The 27990-nt window shown below is 45.2% G+C and overlaps 1 protein-coding gene and 1 long non-coding RNA gene across 4 annotated transcripts; one reads left to right on the top strand and one right to left on the bottom strand.

Annotated features, from left to right (window-relative positions):
- Window positions 1-856: 856 nt before the first annotated feature.
- On the bottom strand, window positions 857-27733 carry MMEL1 (membrane metalloendopeptidase like 1). 3 transcript variants are annotated; one of them, XM_069034924.1, is made up of 23 exons: window positions 27660-27733; window positions 22859-23022; window positions 16427-16486; window positions 15659-15820; window positions 15171-15251; window positions 14597-14692; window positions 14220-14338; window positions 13483-13548; window positions 11145-11279; window positions 10468-10557; window positions 10083-10219; window positions 9533-9626; window positions 9140-9268; window positions 8772-8870; window positions 8320-8403; window positions 7958-8061; window positions 7284-7342; window positions 5219-5338; window positions 4099-4232; window positions 3637-3702; window positions 2562-2657; window positions 2201-2277; window positions 857-1825 (listed from the first exon to the last, which is right to left on the bottom strand). In XM_069034924.1, the coding sequence occupies exons 2-23, from the start codon at window positions 23010-23012 to the stop codon at window positions 1726-1728; spliced, it is 2262 nt and encodes a 753-aa protein (XP_068891025.1). In that variant the 5' UTR covers window positions 23013-23022; window positions 27660-27733; the 3' UTR covers window positions 857-1725. The 3 variants fall into 3 exon arrangements, with proteins under 3 accessions (XP_068891025.1, XP_068891022.1, XP_068891023.1); XM_069034921.1 differs by lacking the exon at window positions 27660-27733 and adding an exon at window positions 23161-23706; XM_069034922.1 differs by lacking the exon at window positions 27660-27733 and adding an exon at window positions 23199-23706.
- Window positions 23414-25067, top strand: LOC138121425 (uncharacterized). Its single transcript, XR_011156181.1, has 3 exons — window positions 23414-23492; window positions 24520-24638; window positions 24999-25067. It is a non-coding gene; the product is annotated as an uncharacterized lncRNA (long non-coding RNA).
- Window positions 27734-27990: the final 257 nt, after the last annotated feature.

The raw sequence follows: 27990 nt of genomic DNA, 5'->3' as shown, positions 1-27990 counted from the left end.
AGGTGCAGCATCAGCAGGGATCAGCAATCTCCCAACTAAAAATGAATATTTTTGCAGTGTTTGATGTCTGCACCAGCTGTGGTTCGATGGAGTCTGAAAGTTGCTCCTGTGGGATGGGAGTTTAGGTGTTTTAGGAGCTGGAGCGGGATTTGTCACCAGGTGGCAGCATGGGAGAAGGAAAGGCTTCAGATTCCTCCTAGGAAACATCGGGATCTTCCCTCTTTTCCTAAGTATGTAATAAAGCTTCTCTGAGTCTTCACTCTCTACGAGTCTAAAATGCAGCAAAACACCTCTGGGCACAGAACTTCCCACAGAGCTGAAACATTTTACGATTGTGGAAAGGTAACACAGTGGTCAGTCAGAATTCAGAGCCATTTCCTGGGGATTTGGAGCCGGTCTCTTATCTCCAGTTTGTGTGGGGCCTGTAAGGGGAGGTCGGAACTCGTGCACTTGGCACTGACACAAACTGGCAGATGGGAAGTGTTCTGCAGGTGGGAGATGGGATAAACTTACATGAAAAAATAGAGTAACTTCTGTGAGCTGTGATGGTCACTTGGAATAAACCCTCCCTGGCACATTTTAACTGTCCCTTTAACAGCTGCATGTACCAGAACCTCTAAAATGGTCCATTTCCAGGGCTCACTGATTTTGCACAGTCACACAGGCAGTTACTGCCTTGCTGTCAAGTGATTCCTGTGCTAGAAAGAAAAGCATTTGCTGGACTAATAGTCAAAACTCACTGTTAAATGTTGGAAGTTTAAAATATTCTCATTATAGTAGGATGCTTACCAAGGAAAGCCCCCCAAACCTCTCCATAGGGAAATCCTTGCTGAATTGGCCACCGTGATTTGTTCTTTTAAATTTTATTAAAAATTAATACGTGTTACATTTTCAAGTGTAAATACTGAAAAATAGCCTATGGCAAAATAAAAAGGCACAGGATTAAAACCAGCTTAATTGTTTCCATGGATACATGTCTGCTGTTTGGCAAAAGGTATTTTATACACTTTCTACAAGAATAAGCATAATTTTCAATATATCTCTGAAGGGTGGGACCCTGTAATTTAACCATAAAGACAGAATTTGTACTCCTAAAATGTGACAATTGTAGTGATGCCTCACTTGAAGGTGGTTCTTTGGAGCAGAGGAACTCAAGTGCAGGAGGAGAGTGCGACAGGCGTCTCGACATAGAGCTCACTGTGTGACATGTCACGACAAATAGCAACCTCTGACAACAAAGCAGCGATCAAAGCACAGGGGCACAGACAGCACGAGAGTTTACACCAGCTCTAACCTGATCTGGGGAGGAATGCACCAGAAACTGAACCAGAACACTGGAAACGGAGCAGTGGGACATCTCAGACAGCATTGCTGAGCCTCAGAAGGTGGAGCTTACATATTAAAATTATTATTCCTTTCTGAAAAATAGATTTGTGGTGGCTTGTTGGTTTTGTTTGCATGTAAGAATTAGTCCTTGTAACCCTGATGCAGTGTCTTAGTAACAGTCAGGATGTCGTTGGAAACAGTCGTTCTGCCCGGGAACACACTGTGGCCTCCGGCACAGCCCGTCAGTCCTGGGATCCATCCCTGTGATCCCCGTGTGCTTCCCAGTGGCTCTCACTGCAGCAGCTGCCCCGGCAGCCCTGGCTGTGACTGAGCAGCAGAACACCAGGCACATCCCTGCCTCAAGCTGTTTGTGGTGTCACCAGAATGTCTCATCCTTGCTTACCACACCCGGCATTTCCCTGCGGGATGCATGGCTGTGCCCTTCTTACAGTGGAACACCTCGGAGAAAGCTTCAAAGTTCTGCAACGAGCCCATCACCCTAAACAAAGAGAAGGGACTAATTTACATGGGAATTGCTGTTCTGGGAAACAGAGAGAGCCGTGTCCAGAAAGTTGTTTGGAGCCTCAGAACTCGATTACAGTTCAGAATATGAGATACTTTAGGAAATAGAGGTAACATGAGCAATGAAATGCCAGAACAGAGTGGGTTTGGTCCTCTTCCATCCCCTATGGATTGGCAAATTCACCAGGTCAGGTATAGGTACGTGCTCTCCAGCAGTGTCCTACAAGCCATGCGAGAAAATCTGGAAGTCAGTCTGGAGTTATCTCGTGTGTTATCAGACTCTCCTGTGCTGCTGTGGTGCAAGGGGGGTTGAAAGGAGTGAGTTGTGAGTTAGTAAATGAGTAAAACCCACCTGTACTTCAGAGGGCTGTGAACGTCTGTCTTTATGGACTGACTGGCATATTCTGGTCTGTAGGAACCACACCAAACCTGGAAAGGGAGGATTCATCATTAGTGGGTCAGTATTAAAGGGAATGCAAGTTGGGAAGCTTCTCACTGGCTTTCCTAAGAGCCATCCCAGTTTGCTGTGATGTCATTGGAGTATGCTTTATAGAGAGGCAGAATAGATGCAATTATTTACTAATTAGCTTTTGTTTTATCAAGGTCTTGGATCGAGATCTGGTGCTATGGGACAGATCTATCAGTGCTGGCTTTCACCCGGGTGTTTTCTCCAACAGCCTAAGGGCCTGAGGCACAACCCTGAGTGTTCTCACCTGGGCAAAGTTGAGGAAGAAGAGCTGTTTGTGGGACAGGTTCAGTCCAGGCAGCTTTGGCTCCTTCCCTTCCCGTTCCAGCCACTTCAAGTAGGCCTGGAAATGATCACAGATCGACTCAGGAGCGCTAGGAGGTGGATTTTGAATGTTATTTTGTGGGGAGGGATTTTAGTCACCACGTGAATGAACCAACGTGGTTCCCTTTTGTATTTGTATAACTTTTCTCTCTCTAATACAAACAGTACAGAGAATTTTATGAAAAAGCTATCAGCATAAGCACTGTTGACTTCATAAACTCTTTCTACAGGTATTTGTATCTGGAAATAAAGTGTTAAGTCTCCTCTGCTTCTCTATAGTGATGATTCTTCTCTCTTCAGGTAACTGCTCATTAAATAGCAGATAACAACCTTGCTCAATATTAAATCCATTACCTGTTATTGTTACACATTAATTGGCCAATTTGTATTTTTAAGGTATATTGACATGATGGAGACAAGTTAATGTGTCCTCACGCTGGTTAATTCCCAACATTCTGTTTCTGCAGCCTCTCAGCTGCTGAGACAGTCCCAAAGCATGAAACAAAAGGGAGAGCTGAGGGTAAAAATAGATCCAGCACCACAGAACATCCATGGATTCTGTGTGCAGGCATTTTGTGTCATCCCACACGGCTCCTCCACATCTGTGATGGCTTTTAGAACAATGCTAACGAAGTGATTAATTGGAATGGGTGTCCCTCACGGTTGAAATTTAGATTTCTGAAAATTCAGGATGTTCTATAAACCCCCTTAACACCATACTCAAGACACCAAAGATAAAAGGTTTTACTGTGACATCTGTTTGGGTTCTTTGTAGGGAAGAACATTCCCTGCTCACACCTGAGCTGCACCTTTGGGCTGCTCCTGGGTGCAAGAACGGCAGCAAGCCAGGGGCACATGAGCTTCCAGGTGTACAATTGAGGCTTTAGCTTTCGGAATATGGTAATAACATGTTAATTGTCAATTTTTTTAAGCACAGAATAGCCCCCCCCATTGCTGGATGCCAGCTACATTTAACTCACAGGGTGTTTGAGGGTTACCTTATAAGCCTGTCGGACTCCTCCGTTATCTGCAATATTTTCTCCTAATGTGCTTATGCCACTGACCTGTAAAAATAATCATTTATTTACTCTATTGTCAGTAAAATCAGCAACTCTAAGAACCACAGGTCACTCATACAACAGCCTGACATGCCTGGAGCAAAGGGAAGCTGTGACCTTGTGCTGGGACAAGAAAAGGGAGAATGAAATTAAACAGATCACAGGCTAAGAGCTGTAGACTGGAACAGAGAGAGCACACACAAATATAACATGGACAGAACTTGGGCTGCTGCTGGGCAGAACATCACTGCACACAGACCCTGGGCTTTCTGGGCCACACCAGTGTCCCCAGTTACCTGTAGCAGCTGGGGTTTGTGCTTATCCTCCCTGGGCATTCCCTGTTCGAGTCATTCTTTGTACAAACCCAGAGCTGTGGCCTCGGTGATTGTGGTTGTTACTCACGTTCTGTCCCCCCGCCAGCTCCCAGGTGTAGTTCCCGTACTGGTGCACCATGCAGAGGGACTGCTCCTTGAAATGCAGCGCTGAGAAGTTGCTCCACCAGTCCAGCATGTTCCCATCTTTGTCAAAATTCCTACCTGCAGGAAAACCCGGGGAAAAAAGCAGAGTTGTGAGCAAGATTTTAAAGCCACCGTTCTTCCAGTGTAGCACCTGGGATGTTGGAGCTGCACTCCCTTCCTCTTTCCTCCTTGGATTAAGATGCTCAGAAATGTTTTGGACACAGTTTATTCTCATTGTCACAAGGGAATGGAATTGTGCTCTCTGTTATTCCCTGATTTCCTGTTCACTCAGCAGCCCTGACTCCAGGTATAGCACCAAGGCCTGGTTTTCATGTAACAAAACCTTCCCTCACCTCTGAGGTGTCTGAGGTGCTGGTTCTGTGTGACCACGTGACAGAAATGAGGTTTATAGAGAATTAAAAGCTGGAATTGCAGTTCTGGAGTTTGTGTTCTCGGCTCTCTGGCTAGAACAAGGTTTTTCTTTGCTCTGGAACTCCGTTTCTGAGGCTGTGTTGTGTGTTTATGGGTCATCTGCACAAACTTAATGAGCATAAAAAAACAGCTTGAAGAAAACCCACCTGTAAGAAATTATTGACTTGTAGAGTCAGAAATTAATTTTTTTCCCCAAATTCTTTTACATGACATTTGACAAAATTAAAAAAGTCAATTTATTTCAAGCATTTGTGTTGAAAAACAAAGTCTCCTGGGATTTCAAGACACTACTGACAGCTCTTCTATCCCCAAAAACATTGTTCACAGATTTCACTGTATTCAGGAGCCCATGGATCCGCTTGCTTTGTGTTTCTGATCCGATGCTGTAAAAGGAACATTTTTTTTTCCTGAGAATTGTCATTGCCTCACTTTAACATCTGCTTATTTCTTGTGCTCCGTTCAGGAAACATTCCCTGAAGAACCTTCCACAGAGTGCTCCCAGTGTGCTCCTATTGCTCCTGAGCTGGATGTGACTGTGCAGGGATCTTCAGTCCCAGCAGTCTGTCACTTTAATTCCTGCCATGCCACGAGTTTTAGCTGGAACAGTAACATTTTCTCAGTCATCTCCTCACCATTGTCATCGAACCCGTGAGTGATCTCATGCCCAATAACCATCCCAATCCCTCCAAAGTTCAGGGCCTGGGGCTGGTGTTTGCTGAAGAAGGGGGGCTGGAGAATCCCAGCAGGAAAGACTGCAAAGACAGAGAGAAAGAGGGGAAATACCGTGAGGTGGCTTTGTTTTTTCATCCTTGGCACACAGATTGTTTGCTTGGTATAAGGGTCAGGAAGGAACATAAAATATAAAATGATTAGAAACAAGCTCATGCCTCATGTGAAATTGTTTCTCTCTTGATAAATGGAAAATGACAAGTTAATAAAGGTTTAATTTAGCACATCTGCAGCTACAGTATCTCCCTGTTTGAGACCCAAGGAGCATTTACATTAAGCTTAGCCTAATTTGGTCCATAATGTTGGCTGCAGTGAGTCAAGAACAGAATGTTTAGGAGCTGTCCTTTGGTGACAGGCACAGTTTGTGTGTTAGAGCTGTTTTATAGGGGAACGAATGGAGGTTTCATTGCTTCATTTGGGTTAAGGAGAGGTCGGAAATCATCTGCTGATACCAACAACACTTGGAGGGTAAAACATGCTCATGAGTGATTCATGTAGACCACCAAGGGCACTCAATGCCACCTGGGGAGGGGGGGCAGTAAGAGATTTGTCCTGCTGGCAAAAACCTTATCCAGAACCATGGGATTTGCTTTTCATCCCTTCTACACAAGCTGAAAAGCAGAAGTGCTTCTAGAGGAGTTCAGACGGCCAGTAATTCAGTTTAATGAGATACTTTCTGTGAAGGGAGATATTGAAATTACATTGCAAGTAGTTAATTCAGAGACAAAGCCCTTTTTGGCTACACAGGTTTTATCCATACAATTTTGTGGAGAAATACATAAACCAGACTGCAGTAAGACAGAGCAGTGTGGAAAATTGTTTTCTCAAGCTAGAGACATGAATAAACAGAATTTAGCTGGCATGCACACTATTGTGGGTGGCTGTGCTTTGATTTTTTCACAGGCATACTCATCTCCAAGTTGCTTAAATGAGTTATTTTTGTATGACTTAAAAGGACAAAGCTGAAGAGGAACCAGGTGGCTTCAGGACCTGAGTTCCCTGCCTGGAAAGCTGATTACAATCTGTGTAAAACCACTGGGGATAAAGTGGGAGCTGAGGTTGGCCACCAGTAAAGCCCCCAGGAGGGCCCTGCCGTAGCTGAAGGTCCTGGTGCTGCTGTACCTGCAGGATGGAGGTGAGTGGAAGCTGCACACAGGAAAATAGATTTTGGGTGAGGTCAGAGGGCTAAATTATCAGCAATTTGGTGTTTCTGATTTTAGCAATCATATAAGTTTTCTGTTGTGACTGTTGGTAGATTGGGCTGTTTCCACTCCTGGCCTTTGCTCTGTGAGCAGGATGCAATTACTGTCTGGCTTAAAACCCCATGGATTTGTCCTTCTGTGTTATCAGTAGTTGAGTAGCAGTTCTTCCTGGCAGCCTGGGAGTTTGAATAAGCACTCCTAGGGGCAATTATCTATTGTCTCTCCTGTTTGGGGTGCTCCGAATTCAGCAGAGACTCGTCAGTTTTAACCTGAGCTCCTGCATGAGGTGTGAGCTCAGGGAGTACAGGGAGCCAGGCAGGGTCTGAAGATCTCCTGTGCTAAGAAAAGGAAGGGCAGCCCAGCAGCTCTGCAGAGCCCACACAGCTGATGCTCTGGGAGCAGAGGCAGGTTTCTGCAGTCTGGGATGGCTCCCAGCAGTGTAATTCCAGTGTCATGTGCACAGAGCAAACTGCAGAGCTGCCCGTGTGCTATCAGAATGTGGGAGCAGGAGCAGCCCAGGACACACTGGGAGCATTCTCTGGGTGCTGGCACTGGTGCTGTCCCAGGCTTTCAAACCCAAGGCTGTTCAGTGACAGGGTATAAACGACACCTGCCAAGGAGGGGGAGCTGGATATTCATCAACAAAGTGCTTGAGCTGAACAGCCTTGCCCAGAATTCCCAGATGGGCACAGGCAGGTTTGCCTCTGGATGCAGACCTACACTGTTGTGTGGATAAAATTAGTTGGTTAAAAGGGTTTAAACCTACCTATCTGGTTCCTGTTGGGGGAGTAGAATGCATTGACCACTGCAGCTCCAATTATCCATCTAAAAATAAATGTTGCACACAGTTAGTCATGACTGGTTTTTTTTTTCTCCCCCCGACATTTTTGAAATTTAATTCTGGTTAAAAAATGCAAGGTATGTAGGAAAGGATTGTAAGGAAATAATCCTTTCAGGGATTATTTTTATATATATATGTGTATATATGTGTAATGTGTGTTTTATATATATATATATATATATATATATATATATAGATGTACATATATATATGTAATACATATATAATCAGGAATGTATATATGGATATATAAAGAAATATAATTTCTGTATTAGGAGAAGGAAGAACCTTATAAAAAGAAGGAAAATCCTTCTAAGGAGATTATATAAGGAAAGGATTGATGTAGGAAAAAGGGTGCATTGAACACAGCTGTAAAGAATTCCTGATACCAGGAAATACCTGGTGGCTTGTTTATGGGTGCCTTTCATCCAAAACACACAACATTCAAGGGGAAAAGCATTTTTCACTTTACCTTAGAATTGTTTAGTTCCTTGATTATCTCAGCCACAGGCATTCCCAGATACCCACAGCATGAGTTAAACAGTCCCACCATTAACCCAGAATTTAGGTTGTGTCTGTAACTCTTTCTGGAGACTCACATGTCTTGGTCAACTCTCTCTCGAAGTTTTTTCAGGCCCTTTTGGGCTCCAGCTCGCAGGTTTTCCAGGATGTTTTCAAAGTAGTTGTGTTCACTGAAGTTTAACTACAGAAACAGGGATCCAAGTACATTAGTCAGCTGAGCAGGAAGAGGAACTCCTCGTCCCACTGAATGTCCTCTAAAGAATGTTTTGGTTGCATGGTTTCACTGAATAGTTGGCTCTTCGCACCGATTATTTATTAATATGTTCATTTTAATGTCCTTGGAAAGAGCAGTTGCACAGGTACAAATATTCCAGTGGCAAGAAAGCAAATGCAGGTGTTTATTTTGAGATATGCAGTGAGATATGCACAAAATACTCACATTGGCATATTCCAGGTCCAGTTTCTCATTCTGATCTTCCAAAATATAATCTGGGTAGCCAATTTGTTCTTTGATTGCCATTGCCTGGAAGAAAAGAGTTGAATATTTCCTCTTAATTGTGATTTTTGTTGGGGTGTTGTCGGGTTATATTTACTAAAGTTTCAATGCAAAGAATAGTTAAATGTTTGGGGGTTTTTCTTCTTATTGGAATGGTGCTGATGGTCTTGAGTTCAATTAAAAGTTGGAAATGGGTTTTTTTGGGGAATTGCATTGTATCCAGTTGGCATTTTTATTAATGTGGGCTAACAGAGGATTGAAAGAAAACGACAATATATCAGGATAATAATGAACATCTAAGCCTTTTCCTCTTGTTTGTAGAGAAACTGGAAATGGTGATACTACAAAATTCCAAATATTTCATGTTCACAAGGGAATACTGAAGTATCTCTGACCTTCTCACGAGCTTTCTCCTTGGATGCCTCGTCCATCCACTGTAACTCATCCAAAGTCTCCACGAACGCTTCGCGGATCTTCTCTATTAAATCTCGGACCTGAAAGAGATCCAGGGAGACGTTCATCATTCACATGCCCTATTCCCAGGCACAGCTAAGGAGGGGTGAAAAGCTTCCTGCTGGAAGGTGACGTCCCCAAATTCTGTGCTCTGTGGTACTGAGCATCTAAAAGAGCATCACAAATGAGTTCTTGCACCTTCTTGACTGGCGGATAAGTCTCCCAGGCAAGAAATAGGGAGCTCATACTAGAGGGAAGGGGCACTGTGGGCATTGTGGATGTACAGTAGTATGAAGGGTAAACTACATACCATCCTCTTGCTCTCACCAGCAAAAGTCTCCCGGACATACATCGCTCCCACCGCGTTCTCCATGTTGTTGTTGACGTAACTCACGCACTCCCTCCAGCGCGCCTCCTCCAGCGTCGTCCCGTACAGGGCCTGCAGCACCAAAGCCCAGCATTAACCCTGCCCCTGCAGCTCTTCCAAACCATCATCTAGAGGGCAGGTTAACCCAAAGGTTTCCACTGCTGTGATTGGGTTTGTTTGGGGATTCCATGACGTAATCATGGAATCACAGAATGGTTTGGGTTGGGAGGGAGCTTAAAGTTCATCTCTCTCCAAAAACCCCTGACATGGTTATTGTGTTGACCAGGCTGGATTTGGTGGCAGTTGTGGTCTCCTCTTTAGGAAGAGAGGAAATACCTTCCTGTAGCTGGCCCGAGCGTCCTTGAAGCGCCGGCTCAAGCTGCTGACCCGGTCGATCACCAGCCGCCAGATGAGGTAGTTCTGGATGGTGCTGTGTGGGGAAGCAAAACTGAGCTGAATCCCCTGTAAAAACCAGCGCTGGTGCAGGCAGCCAGAGGGGAATCTCAATTTTGGATGGAGTTAAAGAAGGAAACCCTTGCTACCAGTCCTGGGTTTCACAGCATCTCAGTTAACTGCAGTCATCCAGCCTGAGGACTGGGCTGTCATATCTGTTCTGGGATTAATTTCTTGTTTTTCTTCCTTCTAGAATGTAGCAAGAACTAAGCCTGTCATGTATTTTTCTTCCCATTTAAATTTTTCTAAGCAAGCAGCAGGTGAGACACCTTGTACTGCAGTACTTGGACTTTGAAACCTCCAAAGGCATTTCCTGTATTTCACAGGAGTGTCATTTTTCCTCAGAAGCTCAGAACTAGCAAGGGGGTCCGACAATTGACATTTCAGCAATCCTTCTGTGACTTTTGTCCTGCATATCCTCCAGTTTCTTTACCTGGCTGAGTACTTGGAGATAATTGCTTTCAGCTCTTGTAGATAAGGCATCCCATACACAACCACCTCTTCCTCCGGGTCCACCTGAACACTTACTGAAGACATGACACCTTGGATGAAGAAGGTCCAGTTAAATTCCTAGGCAGACAGAGAGACATTCCAATGTTGGATGTTGAAGTGCCTCAGTAACTGGACTTTTGACAGTCTTATGACCTTGAATGTAGCTGGTCAGTAGGACAAAGCTTTTTAAGAGACTCTGAAGACAGGATTAGGAATGGGAATGATTTTATACCTCTTTGTTGAAGCACTGATAAATTCACAAAGCCATTTCCAACTGGCATGGAATTAAGAGACCTGAAGTATGAGACTGCTCGTGAAACACTTACGTTGAATGCAAACTTTTCCTGCAGCTCTGCTAAGGTCATTTTGTTGTACAACAAGGTCACATCGTGCCTTTCCTCTGCTGGGGTGGTGGCCTGAAGACATTCACAAGGTTATTACTGGACTCAACTGACAGAAATATCAATGGCTGAAATCACATGCAGGTGCATTTATATACATTCAAATAATGTGCAAATAAACCAGTTTGTTTGGGAAAAGGAAAATCATTTGGTTGTGCCCAGTGCTGCTTGCAAAAACTCAGTGCAGGAACTTGGGTCCCCCCTGTTCAATAACATTTTAGGGATAAGTTGAGCCAAGTGGTTCCCTCTGTCCCCTTTAGAATGGAAGCCTGCTCTGGGGGATTTTTAGGGTGCTGTAGATTACTAAGGATGCAAGGGAGCTGTCCTGGTGTTATCCCAGTGCCTGGGTAGCAGAAGGTACATGATCCTGCTTTAGAACAGCTCCAAATAGAAATAAGGCTGGGACTGGAGCAGCACAGCAACAGTGTACACAGCAGGCAGAATTAGAGACACAGAGGCTCTGATTTTTGGGCTGCTTGTGGCACAAATGTCTTCTTCCCCCACTTTCTTCTGAAAACTGCTGCACAAACCAGCAAGAGACTCTTCCCCCCCACCCCTTGCCCCCCACAGCTTTTTGAGGCGTTCTTGATCTCTCTACTCACATTTGCAATCTCTGTTTCAAGCTCCATGACCTTTGCCATTTCCTCTTGGACAAAGGAATCATCTTTGGACACGTTCTTGTCTTCCCGGATCATTTTGGCGATGGTGATCATGAACTGCAGATAAGCTTCTCTCACCTGCACGCAGACACAGACCATGTAGAAAAGGTTTGCTGTCCATCATTTCATAGAATCCCAGAATGCTTGGGGTTGGAAGGACTTTAAGCCCATCCAGTGGCACCCCCTGCCATGGACAAGGGCACCTTCCACTATCCCAGGGTGCTCCAAGCCCTGCCCAACCTGGCCTTGGACACTTCCAGGGATGGAACAGCCACAGCTTCTCTGGGCAACCTGTACCAGGGCCTCCCCACCCTCAGAGGGAGGGATTTCTTCCCAATAGCCAATCTAAATCTCCTCTCTGTCAGTTTGAACCCATCCCTCCTTGTCCTGTCCCTCCAGGCCCTTGTAAACAGTCTCTCTTCACTGTTTCTCTAGTCCATCTTCAAAATTCTCATTCAGCAAAACATTCTTTGTCATGAATACCTTACAAGGCACTTGCCAGCCTCAAAACACACTTTCTGCTTCCCTGTGCCATCCAGCCTTGGCATTCTGGGTTAGAATTACTGTTTGGGCAAAGAGGAGGCTCTGTGCTTTGAGTTACTCTATGGAACAGCGATCCCTACTAGCCGAAATTCCAGGGCAAACAGGGAAGGTTTGAGTTCTCTGAAAGTAATACCATAAATCTTCTCAAGTCTGGTTTTAGTGTCTGAAAGAAAAGCTCTGTTTCAGACAGTTCCCAATGACACCTTTGCTTTATTGCTGATGGGAGGCTCTGACTGATTTTTGCCTCAGAATGGACCTTGAAAAGACATTTGGTGCCGAGGGAGTGCTGATCCCTGATGCAGGAAAACTTGATGCTACCTCTTCTCCTCACATACTTTTCTTCCTCTGTAGACCTTGGAAGCCAGATAAACACAGTGACTGTGGTGAAATTGAGTCTGGGCACTTACAGATGATGATTTGTGGTTTTAGGCTGAATGCTGAGCCTTAATCAGGCCAGACTCCCCCAGGCCTCAGGAGGAGTTTTGCCAAAAGATGCTGGACTAGGCACAGGGGGAGTTTGGGTCATCAGAGTTGGGCTCATTGTCTGGGGGCAGTGAGCTGGTAAATACAAATAAAAAGGGGTTGTGTCTCCTCCTTGGTCATTAGGATTAAAAGCACAGCCTCAGCCCCCCTGCTTTGTGCCTTCAAATTAAAGCTGTATTGAGCAGAACTGGTTTTCTTTCGCTAATTTAGGATTGTCTCTGCTCTGTACCTGATTTCCTACCTCCTCCAAGTCAATCTATGTCTGACCTTCATGCCCCAATGCATAAATACTCCTTTTTTCTGCTGTGAGTGCTGCTGTGGAGGTGACACTTGCAGGGGAGATTCCTGGGTCAGCAGCTCCCCACATTTCCCAGCACAGCTTCCTGGAGATTGTTTTGTCACAGGAGCTGGCAGCTCCTAAAGGTGCCCAGGAGGTGTGGGGACAATCCCCTATAAACCTCCCAGGGCTGTATTTTAGCTATATTATATATAAAGTGTAGTCAAATACACTGAAGTGAGAAGAAAACTCTTCCCACTGATGTTTTCATCTGCCTTTACAACCATGAGACAAAAGAGTCTCAAATGCTGATTGTTGTCCCTCTGTATTCCCTTCCATTCTTGTTAGGAAGATTGGCTTGATGCTGGCCTGCAAATACTCTTTGTTAGCAAGGCATAATTGAGGAAAATAAAATGTACTAAAGCATTATTTTCATCTTGGAAACAGACAAATTATCTGGCTCTGTTTGCAACAGCTTTCTGTGTATTTACAGAAACAGTGTTTTTGCAGAATCAGTGTTTTTGCCCTGAGCATTGGCAGGGAAAAGCAGCTAGAAAATAATCTCTCACAATTTCATGTAATTTTGGGGGAAGGGGAGAGTAAGTGGCAGCAGATTCTTACTTGCTGAGCATCAGTGATTCAGAGGAAGATACAAGCAAATCCCCTGCACTGAAAATGTGAACTTGGCCTTCAAAATGAGAGACTGCCTAAGCTGCAAAATATGATTTTATTTCCCCATAACCTCATTCATGAGTTGGCCAGTTCTGGGGAGGCTTGATATTTATACAGTTGTTCAGTCCTTTTGTAAACTCCACAAAATGTTGGCTTAATTAGGAAAAAATGTAGCAATGAATGTCACAGTTCCATTCTGATTGTTACATCCCATGGAGATTCATATATTGGGGTTTTCCAAAGCATGGGGATCAACAATGAAGTTGTTTTAGTGGCTCAGAGTACATCAGTACAAGGAATACTTACTCTTTGATAGTTGCCCCCATTAAAGTAGTAGTCCCTGGATGGCATTCCCAAGCTTGGCTGGTCAATCTGAAGGAAAACACATTTCTCTGGTTAGTGGTGAACAGGAACTGGGGTTGGCCAAAGGAATCCTTGAAAGGCAGCAGGAAATGCTGTGTGTGCCACCCTGCCAGCTGGAATGACACTGCTGCCAAACACTCAGAGAGTTTGGGCTCTCCTGGGTCTGGGGTGAGGTGGAAGGTACAACTCCTGTCTCTGGGTTTCCAGGTAAGGACAGGAAGGATCTTAGTGTGGGTTATAAAGCAAAATCTTCAAGTGATCACTGAGATTCAAGAATAAATTTAAGTAACTTTTCTAGGTTGCTTGACTTGAGGGCTGGGCTTCCTTGCACAACCACTCATGAACAAACCCTGAAATACTCTTTATGTATTTTAAACCCATGGTTTCCTGCTATATATTAAACCTCACCATCATTTTTGTAAGTCACAAGAATTTGCAGCCCTTAAATGCTGTAAATCAGCAAAGTTCCATTGATTTTTGTTTCTTTTGCTGTAACAAAAATTACGCTGCCATAAAACATTTCCCAATATGTCTTTCAGACAGAGCTGACACCTGGGGTACAGAACTGCTGCCTACATTTTGCTGGCATTATTCTATGGGAAACTCATCTGTCTGTAGTGTAAATAATTATCCATTATGATTCTGGCATAGAAATAATTCCCTGTGATTTTTTTTCTTACATAAATGATGTGTCTGCTGGAATCCCGGTCATCATTCCACACAAACATGTCGATGAGGACACGTTTGTTAAACCTGGAGTTCATTATGGAAAGGTTTTCCTCCATGCTCCAGCTTGGCTCTGGGAGATAAAAGGGAAAACAGATTTAATTTATCTGAAAAAAACCAGATTTTTATGTGTCTGACTGATGGAAACTGGTTCACGAGCTGGCTGCTGAAATTTTTGAGATCTATTTAAATGGATCAATGAGTGTTAAATGTGTGATCCCCTGACTTCTGTTTGTGAAGAGAAACTGAAAACAGGGCATTTAAGTTGGTGACAGTGGCCTCCCTAATTCAGTAAATAATTCTGACTGAACCCTTCCAGGCCCAGCATTACCTTTGGTCTTATTCCAGTCTGCAGAAGCCACTGGCCAATCTCCAACCATCCTCAAGGCCTCCAGCAGAGGCAGGGAATCTCGTTGCTCTATAAGGCCTGAGGGAGGAAGGACAAATTCTGTATTGTTTTCACAAAAAAAGTAAAATCAAGAAAAATAAGTAATGGGCCTAACAGCTTAAATTTGCAACTGAATGTGTCATAGCAAAAAATAAGAGATATCATGACACCATCCTACATTAGTCTTCAGAAAAGGAATGAAAATACTTCTGTGGCTCCAGTAGTGATTTGGAGTGAATTGGTTTGGGAAGCATGAGCTGGGACAGGTTTGTGCCTTCTGAAGGGAAGGCTCTGCACCCATACCAGGGGTGGGTACCCAACATCCACCCCTTCCACATCCCAAATGGGTATACTGAGGTTTAATGAAGTACCAAGGCATCTTCATCCATCTGAAGATGAGTTTTCCAGGCAAGGCCACATGGATTAGACTGATATTGACTGGATTTTGCTTAACAGAACATTGGTGCTTTTGTACACCTGGTGTTGAACAAGGGAATCAATGGAACAAGAGACTCACTCTCATTCATGCAGGACTTGTAAAGGATTTTAGCTTTCTGAAATGCTTCTCTGTCCCCTTGATCTGAAGTCTCCAGCACACCTGGGGAAGGAACCATTGCCATGAGATTTTTGCCCTGGAGAGCTTTGATCATTTTTCAGAACTCCCTGAGGATTCAGGGCTGTGAGAAGCACTTGTAGGCTGCAATTACTGTGAAACTTGAGAGCTCTTCATGCTATTAGTGGAAAAAGTGTCAGGAGGAAGGACTTGCAGACAGCTTGTCCTGCTCCTTTTGGAGTCAGTACCCAATCACCTATGGCTAATTTTTAGTTGGGAACAGGATGTTCCCACAAAATGGGTGTAGTAAGAGATGTAGAGATTAAAGGACCAGAGGAAAAAGAAAATCCCAATCCACCCTTCTCTGCGAGTTTATTTCTCTGTCTGATGTGCAGTCAGCAACCTCTGAAACTAAACACAGGTGCCTAAGGATGGAGCAGCCCCATCCCTACCTTTCAGGATGATCTCCAGCTCGTCTCTCAGGATGTCAAAGATGCTGTATCTGGAGCTGGTCTCTGGGATCACGTGCCGGTTCAGCCAGCCCCCGCAGGCGTACTGGTAGAAATCCTTGCATGGGTCAGCTGTGGGGTCCATGTTCTGGATTATTCTGGCAGCTGGGCATCAAAATTGGAGAGCTGAATTCCACAGACTGCCCAGGAGTCTCTGGGACTACTGGAGACTGTCAAGGAGCTGCCTGGCAAGACTCATTCCCACATATAATGACTTGAAGAATGCTATTTGCTGCTTAAAATTTGATCTGAAGGGCAGAAGAGCTGTCTCAGAGCCCAAGGCCTTGCAGGGAAGAGTGCCCAGTGCTCCCCAGGGCACCAGTTTAGGGACTGCCCAAGAAACCAGCGTTTCCTGGGGCTGTTGGGAACATCTGTGCTGGAGTCTCACCTCTCTTAGGGCGTAGATGCCAAAAATAAGAAGGTGAATGTCCCAAGAGAGAGAAAATTCAGTCTAAAAGGAATTCTGTTATGCTTATAAATACAGATTGTGTTGGTCAATCCGTGTCCTGGTGGCTCAGAGCCAGAGCTGAAAATTGCCACACTGACAGTTTTCCTGTGCTGCTCCCTTATGAATGATATTCCTTACCCAAGGGGAAACCTCATTCCTTTTCATCTGCTTCAGCCTTAAACTCTGAATTATCTCTTATTCAGGCTCAGTACCAACACATAAAGCCTCACCTCTGCAGCAGTAATTCATAATAACCCCATTACCTGCTGTCACACACCCAGGGGTGGTACAGATGTTGCCCGAGTTGGTGCCATAGTGGGAGCCTGCAGGGAGAGGAGGAGGAAAACAGATGGAATGAGTTGTTTTGGAAGGAAACTGTTCCCAAAGTCACTCACCAGAGCCCAATCTCAGTGACAGCTCTGCTTGGTTTGAGAGCAGGCGAGTGAATGTTGGTGCCAGTCACAGACATCAAATGACAACCGTGAAGAAATCTGGGGATTTTTGAGGGAAATGTATTGGCAGCACCATTACAGCAGTCTTGACAGTGAGTTTTATCTCTCCTGGAAGGAGAATAAGACCATCTTTTCTACCTGCTAGCTGCCCCCACAGTCTTCCTGACACAAGCTGAAAGTACAGAATCCTTTTTTAGACTATCTATTAAGATGCTCTGAGCATCTTCAAAGTCACTGAGACTGAGAGGTTTAAACAGGGGGCAAAAAGCCCAGAGCTGGGTTACTGCTCCCACACTGCTTTGAGCCACCAAGATCAAATTTAGGAAAAAAAATTACTTTTATTTCTCCAAGTATTTGTGTGTTGGGGAGGAGGAGCCTGTCACAGACTTGTTTGGCCACAATTTCATGTGGCCTCTAAGGCTGGTCCCTGCTGCTCATCAGAGAGGTTTTCCCTAATCTGGAATTTTCAGGGCTGATGCAGAAATAAGGAGCCTGTGAATCTGTGTTCAAATTTGTTTGGCCTTGAGTTAAGCATGGAAAAGGCCAGTGGAGTCCTGATCTTGGCTATTCATTTTCTATTTTTGAGTGCTTAGTCTTGGTTTGTGCAATTCTCCCAGCGCAGAAGATCCCCAAAAAGCCAATGCACACATCATTTCTGAGGCTGAATATTCAAGGGAGTGTTCTTGTGATGCTGGGCAGGTGTCAGGTCCCTCCTGTGTGCTGTTCCCTGCAGAGCTGCACTGGGAGGGATCTGAGTGCCCCAGCCTGAGGTCCTTGGCCCTGGGAGGAGGAAATTCACTTTGCTGGTTTAATTTCCCATTTGAGAAACTGGATGTCTTGGTTTACTACTTTGGTATCCACTTATATCAAGTAGACAACTATGTGGTTCCACACTGAATAACAAAATCTTGGTACTTTCCAGCAGATTTAGCCATTTTAAAGCTTTATTTTTGCTCCTTGTTTGCAGAGAAGAGTTACTAGAAACAATCCCTTTCAATGCAAGTAAGTGCTTTGTATGAGAGCAAACAAGATACAGTAATTCAGAGAGAAATAAAACCGTGGGGGAGAAAAGAGGGCTTTGAAGTTCATCAGTGGAAGCGACATAAAAAGCCCCCACTGTGCTGGGGAATGTTCAGGGTTCAGCTGAGCGTGGCCGTGCTGGGTGGGAGCACATCTGCATGAGAAAAACTCTGTGTCCTGCCCTGGCTGGTGTCTGGCAACCTGAACAGGGGAGGAGCAAAATATGTGGAACAATGGGAAGCTTCACAGAGATAGTTATCTTTTTCTTTTTCTTTTCTGTGTTTGTTTCAGCATTTGTTGGGATTTTTTAATGTGCTGGATGAAGCTAAGGCCAAGCTTTGGAGTTTCTTAAACTGTCTCATAATTTTAAAACATTTTTAAAAGCCCAGGGTATCTCCAAGGGGAAAAATAAAATACTTTGAGGAAAAGAAATGAGTAGTTCAAGAGCAAAAGGAAAGGAGCAATAGCAAAGAGCAAGGTGAGGAAGAAATAATTGTACTACAAGAATTTTGTGTATCTCTTACTCTTTCGCAGGGACCAGGCAGGACTGAAATGAAACCTTTTTTCTTTCATTTATTTATTTATTTTAAAATCAAAGCTTCTCTCTTTAATACAACTTCAATTTCTGGAACCCAGTTGCTTTGAATGAGGCTTGAACTCCCCTCCCTTCCCCAAGCCCTGTGATTGTGATGCTGTAACTGAGCAGGATGAGCAGGGGAGCCTGAGCTGGTTTGGAATTTGAGGGCACACTCAGGGCTCTGAAACTCTGCCCCAAAACCAGATCATGGGAAATGGCTGGGGAAGAGATCTCAGTTTACCTTGGAAAGTGTCTCCTTTGTTTCTCTATCAATTCTCTCCTTTATTCCTCAGTACCTTTCCTGGCTCTGGGTATGACCAACTCTGCCCTCTTTGGCTTTACAATGTCAGATCTTTGCTCACTCGACTGCAGCTTTGCCACCTGCATCTTCCAAAAACTAGAAACGAACTTAAAATGCACCTTCTGAATTCTCAGCTTGGCAACTCTGCCCTTTCTTTCCCCAAACTACTTCTCTAAAACAACAGCCCAAGTTCTTGGTAGAAATACCGGTATTTCTCTGTTTATTTTCCTCCCTGGTTAAACATTGCTGACAGGTTGAGTTACAGTGACAGAGAGGCTCCTGCTTTGACATCCATTTCAGTCTGATACAGCAGCAGCAGAGAATTGATCAGGGAAGAGAAGCTTTAATGGAGATAAATGAAATGACCTGAGCTGTGGGACAGCTCCAAATGGAAGAAAATGAGGGAAATTAGGCGCTCCAGATGCTACTTCAGAGGTGAGCTGCTCACCTGAGAGATAGCAGAGCTGGGACATACTTCACGCCCCCTGGGGTCACTGTAGAGATTTTTATTGTCTTAATTTGGCCTCACAAGGAGCCACTGAACCCTGTGACATTTCCTGGCCAGCAGCAGGAGCCAGGAATGACTTGTGGGATCTCTGGATGGCTGCAGTCCCGTTCAGCAGCTCACCTTTGGACTGACAATCCTTTTCAAACCCAAGTTGCTTTTCCACAGCCTTATTGAGGCTCCTTTATTAGGGAACAAAAGCCAAGCCAAGCCTTCTGCAGGGCTCTGGAGGACACAGCTTGTGTTTGGTGTGTCCCCACTGTGCTTTTGGAGGAGCACAGATGGCTGGGGATGGCACACATGGAGACAATTAGAGCCACAGTTGTCACTAGGCGCTCACGTGGGAGCTCTTACCTCTCAGCACCTTCCCTGTTCTCAGATCTCCTCTGCAGAAGTGCTGTTGGCACTGCAAGCTGCCCTTGTTGCTATTAAAACAGGGATTTGCTCACAACAAACAACAGAATTGCCAAATTCAGGTTTTCTTTGTCAGAGAGGGCTGCCAGTGCCAGGTGTCAGCATCTTCAAAAGGAGCGCAGAACACGAATGTTCAGTTTTATTCCTCCTTTCCTAGGATTTCTTACCCATGAGCATGGCTGAGCCAGAGCTCTGTGTGAGAATCAGTAAATTGTGTGTGTGTTTGCCCGCTTTGCAGCCCTGCATGGCCTGTCACTCCCCATTAGAGCTCTGCATTCATGGAGCTCCATCTGACTATGACTGAGGAGAGCCTTGCCACCTGAATGTCATCATGACTCGTGTGTTAGCTGCCACTTCTTGAAATTCTGCATCTCCCCTGAATAGCTGCCTCGTTAATGAAGGCTCCTGACGTCAAAGGACAATTGGGCACCAGTCAAGGAGAGGAGCCAGAGCTCAGCCACAACCTTGTCTCAGTTTAGATAGTGCTCCTGCTCAGCAGGCTCGTGTAAATCTGTTATTCAAGTGCCCAACAATCACATTCAGCATAGGAAATGCAGGAGAAAAATGATTTTTGTTTTAAATCCACCCCCAGAACAAGGTGCTGCTTGGTTTGTATTTCTGGTTGTTTGGAGCCTGCCTAGGAGGAGGACAGAGGGCCGTGACCTTGAGCTTCCTAACAGCCAGCAGTGACAACCTGTGGGGCTGCAGACACAAAAATATCTGTGGATCTTCCTCCTGAGAAGGCAACTTGGGAGCCAGAAAGTCAAAGAAATAGCCAGAATTACAGGAGCAGCAGTGAGGTGAGGCTGGAAGTTGTTTGGAGCTAAGCTGCCTGGAGGAGCTGCTGAGCGATTTGATGTGTCAGCTACAGTGAGGGGTGAGATGTTCCTCAGGCTGTGACCTTTCCAGCAAGGGATGAGGTTTGGAGTTTAATAAATACTGAGAAGGAGCTGTGAAAAGGCTGCTGAGATGAGGGTGTGGGTGTGAGGGAAGGATTGAGAGCCTGGTGTGTTCGGATCCAAACCCGTCGGGATCCTGCTTCCCTTGCTAGGATCACCCAAATATTACTTTATTCTTCCCACGTTTTCTTTCAGCTTGTTTAGATGAGGAGTTTTTTGGGTCTGAAAACTTCCTTGGATGTCAAAAATCCCCAAATTGTGTCCAGAACTCTGTAACTGCACTGCTGTGAGAGCTTGAGTATTTTTGTTGGCTGGGAATAGAGATAAAAATCCCAGTCAGCATTAACAGAACTCCAGGAATTGTTCCTGTACCCACAAGCCTATTTCATGCACCACAGTGCTCTTGTACAGGATATATACGAGCAGAAGAATATTCTCCCTGAACCACAAAGCCTAAACATGCCTTTATAAATTAAAAAAAAAAAAAAGTGAATGCAGGACAGGCCATGCTTTAATTTTCTAATTTAATTCCTAATTACAAGCTAAACAAAATTATTTTTAGAAGCCTGGGTAGTGTCATTCTGATCAAGGATGTATCAAGGTGAAGTGAGAAATCTGAATCTGCTCTTAGTGAACAATCCAGTGTCCCATACACATTCCAAAAGCAGCATTTCAGTGAAATTAGAAATAGAAGAATCCCAGGATAACGTTGTTGGTTGAATGGTGCTCAGCCACATTGTTTTTTCTTGATGTTCTGTGGCATTTAAGTGGCACAGCTTTGAACCAGAGATGCTTTTCCCTTGGAGAGTCTGGGATTTGAGGCTTTGGCTGAGCATTGGGAATGGGCTGAAGTGTGACAGCAACACAGAGCCAGGGGGACATTGGGACAAAACTTTTCAAGACAAAAAAAAAAAGATGTTTCTGCTGCAGGAAGAGTCTGCAGAGCTCCTTTTGTCTCGGTTCTAGACCCAGCTTGTTGACACTGCTCTTGCAAGGATGAAGCTCCTGCTGCTCATTTCCCACCTGGAATTCCCTAAAGCTTGTGGCTGCTCCAGCTGTGAGCTCGGCTGGGGGCAGAGACACAAAGTGGCTCCAGGGCAGAGCTGAACGCCCCTGGTGGGGTGAGAGGAGCGCAGGGCAGCAGAACATCAGCCCTGCACTCAGGGCTCAGCCCTGGAAACACTTCCAGGGAAAGTTTAATTGCAGATATAAGCCTGCAAAAATATTTAGGTTTTAGACCTGTTTTCTCACAGACAAGCCTTCCTTAAACACATGTAGTGAGCACAGACTCTTCCTCTGGATTTGGATGAGACCAACACTTGGGCAAATATTATTAATAGCTGAATTCTGGATTTTCTGGACCCAGCAAATGATGTAGGGCAGATTTCTCAAATCCTTTATGCATGCAGGCAGCAAAACCCTGCCTAGCTCAATGTTTGATACAGAAACTATTCCTCTAGGACCTGGCTCTGGGGAATTTTTTTCCTCTCATCTCCTGAGCTAATAGAATAAACTTTCTGACGAACTTTATGAATACCAAATACTCAGATTTTGTCTTCAACTGCTGGTAGCAAAAGGAGTGAATAATAACAAGGCTTTTTTCATGAATTATTGCTCAGAATTGTGCAGTGTTTCACTCACAAGTGCTGAAAATGCAGCTCCCTGCAGCAGGGAAGGCAGAGAGAGTGTGAGGAGACAGCACAGCCTTGCTCCACTTTTGCTATTCCTACTTGAATTTAATTCTCCAGTGTCTTAACAAAGCTCCCAATCCAAGAGGCTTTAATGGAAGTGACAAACATGAGGCAGAGCTGCTCCCAAGCATTCGATGCTTCACAGGGTTTTAAAGTGGGACTTTGCACTTGGTGTGCCAGTGGGAAAACTTTGGATTTACCAAGTGTGCTCTGCAGTTAAAATATTTAGGCAAAACACTTCAAAATAACGTGCCTCGATGTCAGGTTTCTGGCAAGACATTTGCATTCAAGTCACTGAAGCAAATCACACTTAGAGATCCAACTGCCTGATGGAATATTTTAAAAGTCTCCTTTTCCTCACCACCAAGTGGCTTTTTTTTTTTTTTTTTTTTTTTTTTTTTTTAAGCTTTCACATTGTAATAAGCAATTTCCCCTTCAGGGAGATTGTTTTTAGAAGTGTTTTAAAGCAGCTGTTGCTTTAAAAACCCTGACAATAATGAATCTTGGCTTGTGCTTGTATATAATAAGGGAATGTCAGTCCTCACACACAGACACACACCTTCCCTCCAAAACAGCGCAGCAGCTTTGTCAAAACAGCTCTGAATTCAACAAATTGCATAAAATTAAACAAAAGCATAGAATCTTACACAGCATAATTCAAAATTTAAGTAAAAGCCAACATAATCTCTGAGCTGGGAGCAAGGCAGAGAGAGCCCAGTCCCTCACAGAGGTGACCTCATGGTCTCCCTGTATTTATATTTTCATTTAGCTCTGCGAAAAAAGGACTTTTTCTGCTGTTTGCAGAGGGAAGGGCAGGATTATTCCCAGGTTCTTACCTCTGCTGCTGGCATAGAGGATCACCAGGGCGACGGCGGCACAAGTCATGAGGAGCAGCAGGACAGCCAGCCCGATGGCCACAAAGCTCCAGGGCTTCTTCCCAGATTTGGTCGATTTTTCCACAATATCCATTTGACTTTCTGATTTCCCCATTATTGTAACTCTAAATCGGGGAGGGGAGGGCGAGAAAGGGTTAACAGCACGGCTACATCAGGACGGGGAGAAATGCATGAGAAATCAGGGAGGAAAATAAAGGAAGCGGAATAAAAGCAAGGAGAGAAAGAAACTTCCAAATTATTACATGTATTTGTCCATTTGATTGTCCACAGATTTGCCAACCTCATTCTCCATCTCCCGTGCCTGCGTGTCTGCTCTCGGGGGGGGCTGTGCTGCCCCGGGCTCTCCGTGGTGCAGTGCCAGAACTTCAGGAGCCTCTTTGGGAAGTATGGAAAAGTCTCATGACCAGGTTGGGCAACTCCTTTCGCCCGAACAGCGGAGGAGGGGGGCAAACTGCCGCCTTCCACTCCCCACTTCCAAAATATTCACGCGGCTGTGAAGAATTCCCTCCGTGGCGCTGGGCAGGTCTGCAGGGCTCTGTTAACAGCCGAGGAATCCAAGCTGGGATCCTTCCAGGTGCGAGCGCCCTGGAGCGGCTCCGTGGCCAGCGGCGATGCAGGATGGGGGCAGCGGGGCAGCTCCCGGGGCTGCGAGGCTGGGACTCCCCGAGGCTTCTCCGAGCCATGCTCAGGGTTGGGAGCTCAGCCCCGCTCAGCCCCGAGCCCTTCCCAGCTCCAGGGAGATGCTCCGGGGGAGGAGGGGGCGGGATGGGCTGGAGGCGCCCCGTGCCGCTGCGGCTTCTTCCCGGGATTCTGTTATCCCTGGAATGCCACTCGCTTGTTCGGCCTCTGCGCTCGCAGGAGAGGTGGGAACCTGCTGAAGCTCTCTGGCTTCCCAGAGCGCCGGCAGCTTTGGGGTGGGATGAACGGGATGTTTGCAAACAGGCTGATTTGTGGGTTGTTGCAAGCAACGCACAAAATTCCTTTATGGAAATCTGGCTGGGAACAACTGGGAAAGGCAGCAAAAGCAAGGGCAGGGTGGTTCCCCGTGTGTTTTGTTTCACTCTGCTCCAGAACCGACTTCGGGAGGAGGGAGAAGCAGGTTGGTTCGGGGGTGTTTTCCCCTGAGCTGCCGCAGTTCGTTCACACCGTGGAAATGTTCAGGTTGTGCCTCTGCGCTCCGAGTTTTGTGTGAGTTCAGGAGGAGGTGCTGGGGGCAGAGCGGGGATTCCTTTGTGGCTCTTTGCTGGGAATGGACACACAGTGTTCCAAGAATAGGGAACAATGAACACCAGTTCCTTCTGCCAGGAGCCCGAGTCTCCTCTCCCAGTCAGCACTCTGCCTCAAAATCCCTGGGAGAATTTCCTTTTGCTTTTTTTTTCCCAGAGTCATGTTATCTCAGGCTTCTGGCAAGTGTGAAGGCAGCAATTCTCATCCCGCCAGCTGAGGAGGAGTAGGAGAACACAGGGATGTGAGATGCACGCGTGCTCGTGCAGATCCTGGGTGTCCATATGGGAAAAAGAGCTGCAGAAGGCAGGGTCGCTTCTAAGGACAAAGCTATACATTTAATTAGGATTTAAGTGATCTCTCATTTCTGTTTGCAGAAAATTCTACGGCTAAGAAAGCTGAGTTTCCTGTGTTTATGGGAATCTTTCTGGTTGCTGAGCAGTTTTACTCCTACTTTACAACGTAGCTGGCTCTGAGTAGGATCTGCCTGGTTGAGGTCCGTAACACTGCAGTAGTGTGGCGACTTTTGTAGATTGAATGTAGTTATTTTTGTAGATTTGATGTGGTTATTTTTGTAGATTTAATGTAGTTATTCTCATAGATTTAATGTATTTATTCCTGCACCATGGCTCTAAGACACTGCAGGGTATTATTTTGCCCATTTTGGAGGGGGAGAATCAAGACGCCAAGAATCCAAGAGCTTTATTCCTTCTGCTGTGCTAAGTAAAAAAAACCCAACCCAACTCAAACAAACAACCCAACAAAACTCAAAAGCCCCCTAATTTTCTGTGTGAGGAGCAGCAGCAACTGTAAAGGACATATTTGCAGAATCATTAATTTTGATTGTCTTGAGCAGCTTTGTGTGGTCACTGGAATGGAGCAATCCATCATCCTGACAGTGCAGCAAGGTCCCCGTTCTGGTCACTGCTTCGAAGGGGACAGACCTGCTGTGATTTCTGACAGTCTCAGGATCACCTTGGAGCCTCTGTGGCAAAGGCAACTCAATGCTGCGAGGTGGAATGGGGTTGCTTCGTTATTTATTTTCCCCTAAATCTCACATTCAATTAAATTATTCATGATTTAATCACTGCCTGCAGAAATTCTCTTCTGCTTCCCCCCTTTTTTTTACAAAAGAGCTTTAAAAGGTTAATCCCTCTTTGCAATCCTGGGAAGGTGAACACCGGCCTGGGGATTTCTTCTTCCAGAAATTGAGGAACAGTGGGGGTTTTCAGTTCTTGGAAAACATCCTCTCTCCCCAAAGCAATGTGGACACAAAACACATGAAGCAACGAGGCATTTGCTGTTTGGGTTGGGCCACTTTGAAAGGATTTTTCCCTTTTTGCTTACATTGTAACTTTGCAGAGGAGGTTCTCCTGTTACTGGAATTTGGAAGTGTAAAGAGCTCGCAGTGGCAGGGTTACAGCTTGAAAAGGCCTCAAATCAGGGATTTTTACCCTTGGATCCTGCAGGGATGGGGCTTGAGCAGCCAAGCTGGATGACTGCCTCTTTGTGGGATGTGTTTACTGGGAACTCGGAGACCCCACATATGAATGTTCACTCAAAAGGTGCTTCCCCAGGCACAAGGCATCCCCAGCTGCACAGAACTACTGAATATAGAGAGGGAGCAGCTCTGGGGTTTTCTGCAGGTCTTTTCTTCTGGGGAAAAATTCTCAGGTCTGTGGGGAATTTATGGTCAGAGGGCTCCAGCCCTGGGCAGCAAATATTTGAGCTGGTGCCTCACTTGTCTGGGAGACTGCACTTGAATATTTTTGCTTTCATATTTTCCCTGGAGAATCTGCAATAGCCACGGCTGTGCCTGGGACACTGAGCTGGGATGAGACTACTCAAGGATATTTTTACCTTGCTCAGAAGTTTGGTTGCTGTGTCATAATTGCCACAACATCAACTTGACCTTCAACTCCTCCTTTAGGAGGAATTGATCCTGAAGATAGAAATTGTCAGGAGTTGTGCATTTCTTCTTCCCCTCTCCCTGTGTTTTGTTTCGCCACTGGTGTTGTGAACCTCAAAAGCTTTGTGGTTATGAGAATATATGAGAATATATAACCTAAAATTATATATATATATGCACCTAGTTTTACTATATGAGAATATATTACCTACTTTAGGTGCCTGCCCGATTTTCACACGGTTTTTAATCTGAGTATTGGTGTGATTGAATGCTCTGGGTCACCTGAATAGATGATCCCACGGTTGTTGCTCCCTGTATGCTCCCAGAAAACCAGGGACTGGATGTGCAGTAGGGCAGTGATTTCCCAGCTGGAGCTCTGGGGCTCTCCTGCAGGAATTAAACAGCTCCACCAAATGTAAAAACAACTCCATGTCCTAAAGCAATCCGAGCCAAGCAGGACGTGGCAGCATCTTTAGTGTGATTTGTCTTAAGAGTTGTTGCCATGGAAACAAGGTCTCCATCTCTATCTGTTACCTCCTTATAGACTGATCCATAGTGAGATGTGAGGGAAATTCTCTTACCTCTGGATGTCAGGGTTTGTAGTTTGCCCTGAATCCTTTGCCTATGCAAAAAAAAAAAAAAATTGATTTGAGGCAGTCCTGTGTCAGTGGAAGTGCAATTCCAGATGTGGAATCACTTGCATGTGAACTTCAGGTTAGAAATGACCAACTCCTGGGTGTGTGAGGGGCAGAGGTGTGGGGAGCAGCTCCAAAACTCCTCAAAGACTGCTTAAAATCTCTTCTGTTATTTACCTTTTTGGTTTTAGTGCAATAACGAGCCATGAGTCTGGAAAGAGAGCTGTTACCTGTTGTCATCTGGGTATCAATGTTCAGGTTACACAGATATAAAGATCTATTTCTTCTGTGTATATAAATTAATCTAAACAGGAAAACTCACCTGAACCAAGATTTATAATGCATGTGTAAAATGGTCAGTTTAGTAACCAGAACAATGTGCATCATTCCAGTCAAAATGTCCATAAATTAGATTTGTATACACTTTTAACTTAAATACAGAAGAAAATCTGAAGCTGTAGGGCAACAGTAAAACAAAAAAAGCCCAACCCCACAGCCTCACCCCAGTGAATCAGCAGATGCCTGGCTCCAGGACAATGGCTGGATGTACCCTGTGATTTATTGTGGCAGGGATGCTGCCCACAGAGGAGAACTCATTGTGCTCAGAAATAATGGGTTTGTCTCTGAGAGCCAGCAGAACCCTGTCATCTGTCAGCCAGCATAAAAGAAATAAAGCTCAACATTGAAATATCTTCTTGGAGCAGGTTGGCTGCCAGCTGTGTGGGGTGGAAATAAGTCCTGGTGGAGGCACATCTGAAACAGTTTAGAATTGGGAAAACCTCGAAGTTGAGGTGATGTTTCAAAACTCTTCTCTTGCTCTCCCGTTCGAGATGAGCATCTTTGGAGCACCCTCAGAATTAAAACCTCCCAGCCATCAGTGCTGTTATGCAGGAAAGGTGCTGTGGCTGCTGCCCTGAGTTTCTGGATGCACTCACTGCAGAGAGAAGCAGGTAAAAAGGTGAAGGTGTCTTACCTGGCTCTTGTGGAGGAGGTTTTTCAGCTGCAGAGGTGCCTCGAGCAGTTTCTGGGATGGAACTGCACAGTTTGTGTTTTCTGGCAGTCAGAAATAAATGTTTTTTCATGTTACCAGCTCTGATCCCCTTCCAGGCTCTCTCCAGGAATGGGCTTGCAAAGTGCTGTGCCCAAATCTCCCTCTCCCCCTCACTCACACGCAGGTGGCTCCCAGTGCCCAATGAATTAAATGCTCTGCTCTGAGACTTCTCAGGGAGATTTAACCCCTTCCAACGTGTCTGAAATCACTGGGTTTTATGTCTAGACTGGAAAATAGGTTGTGTAGCAGGGAT

Source organism: Aphelocoma coerulescens, chromosome 21 (assembly GCF_041296385.1).
Source record: "Aphelocoma coerulescens isolate FSJ_1873_10779 chromosome 21, UR_Acoe_1.0, whole genome shotgun sequence".
NCBI lineage: Eukaryota > Metazoa > Chordata > Aves > Passeriformes > Corvidae > Aphelocoma > Aphelocoma coerulescens.
This window is presented reverse-complemented; position numbering and strand designations above follow the sequence as displayed.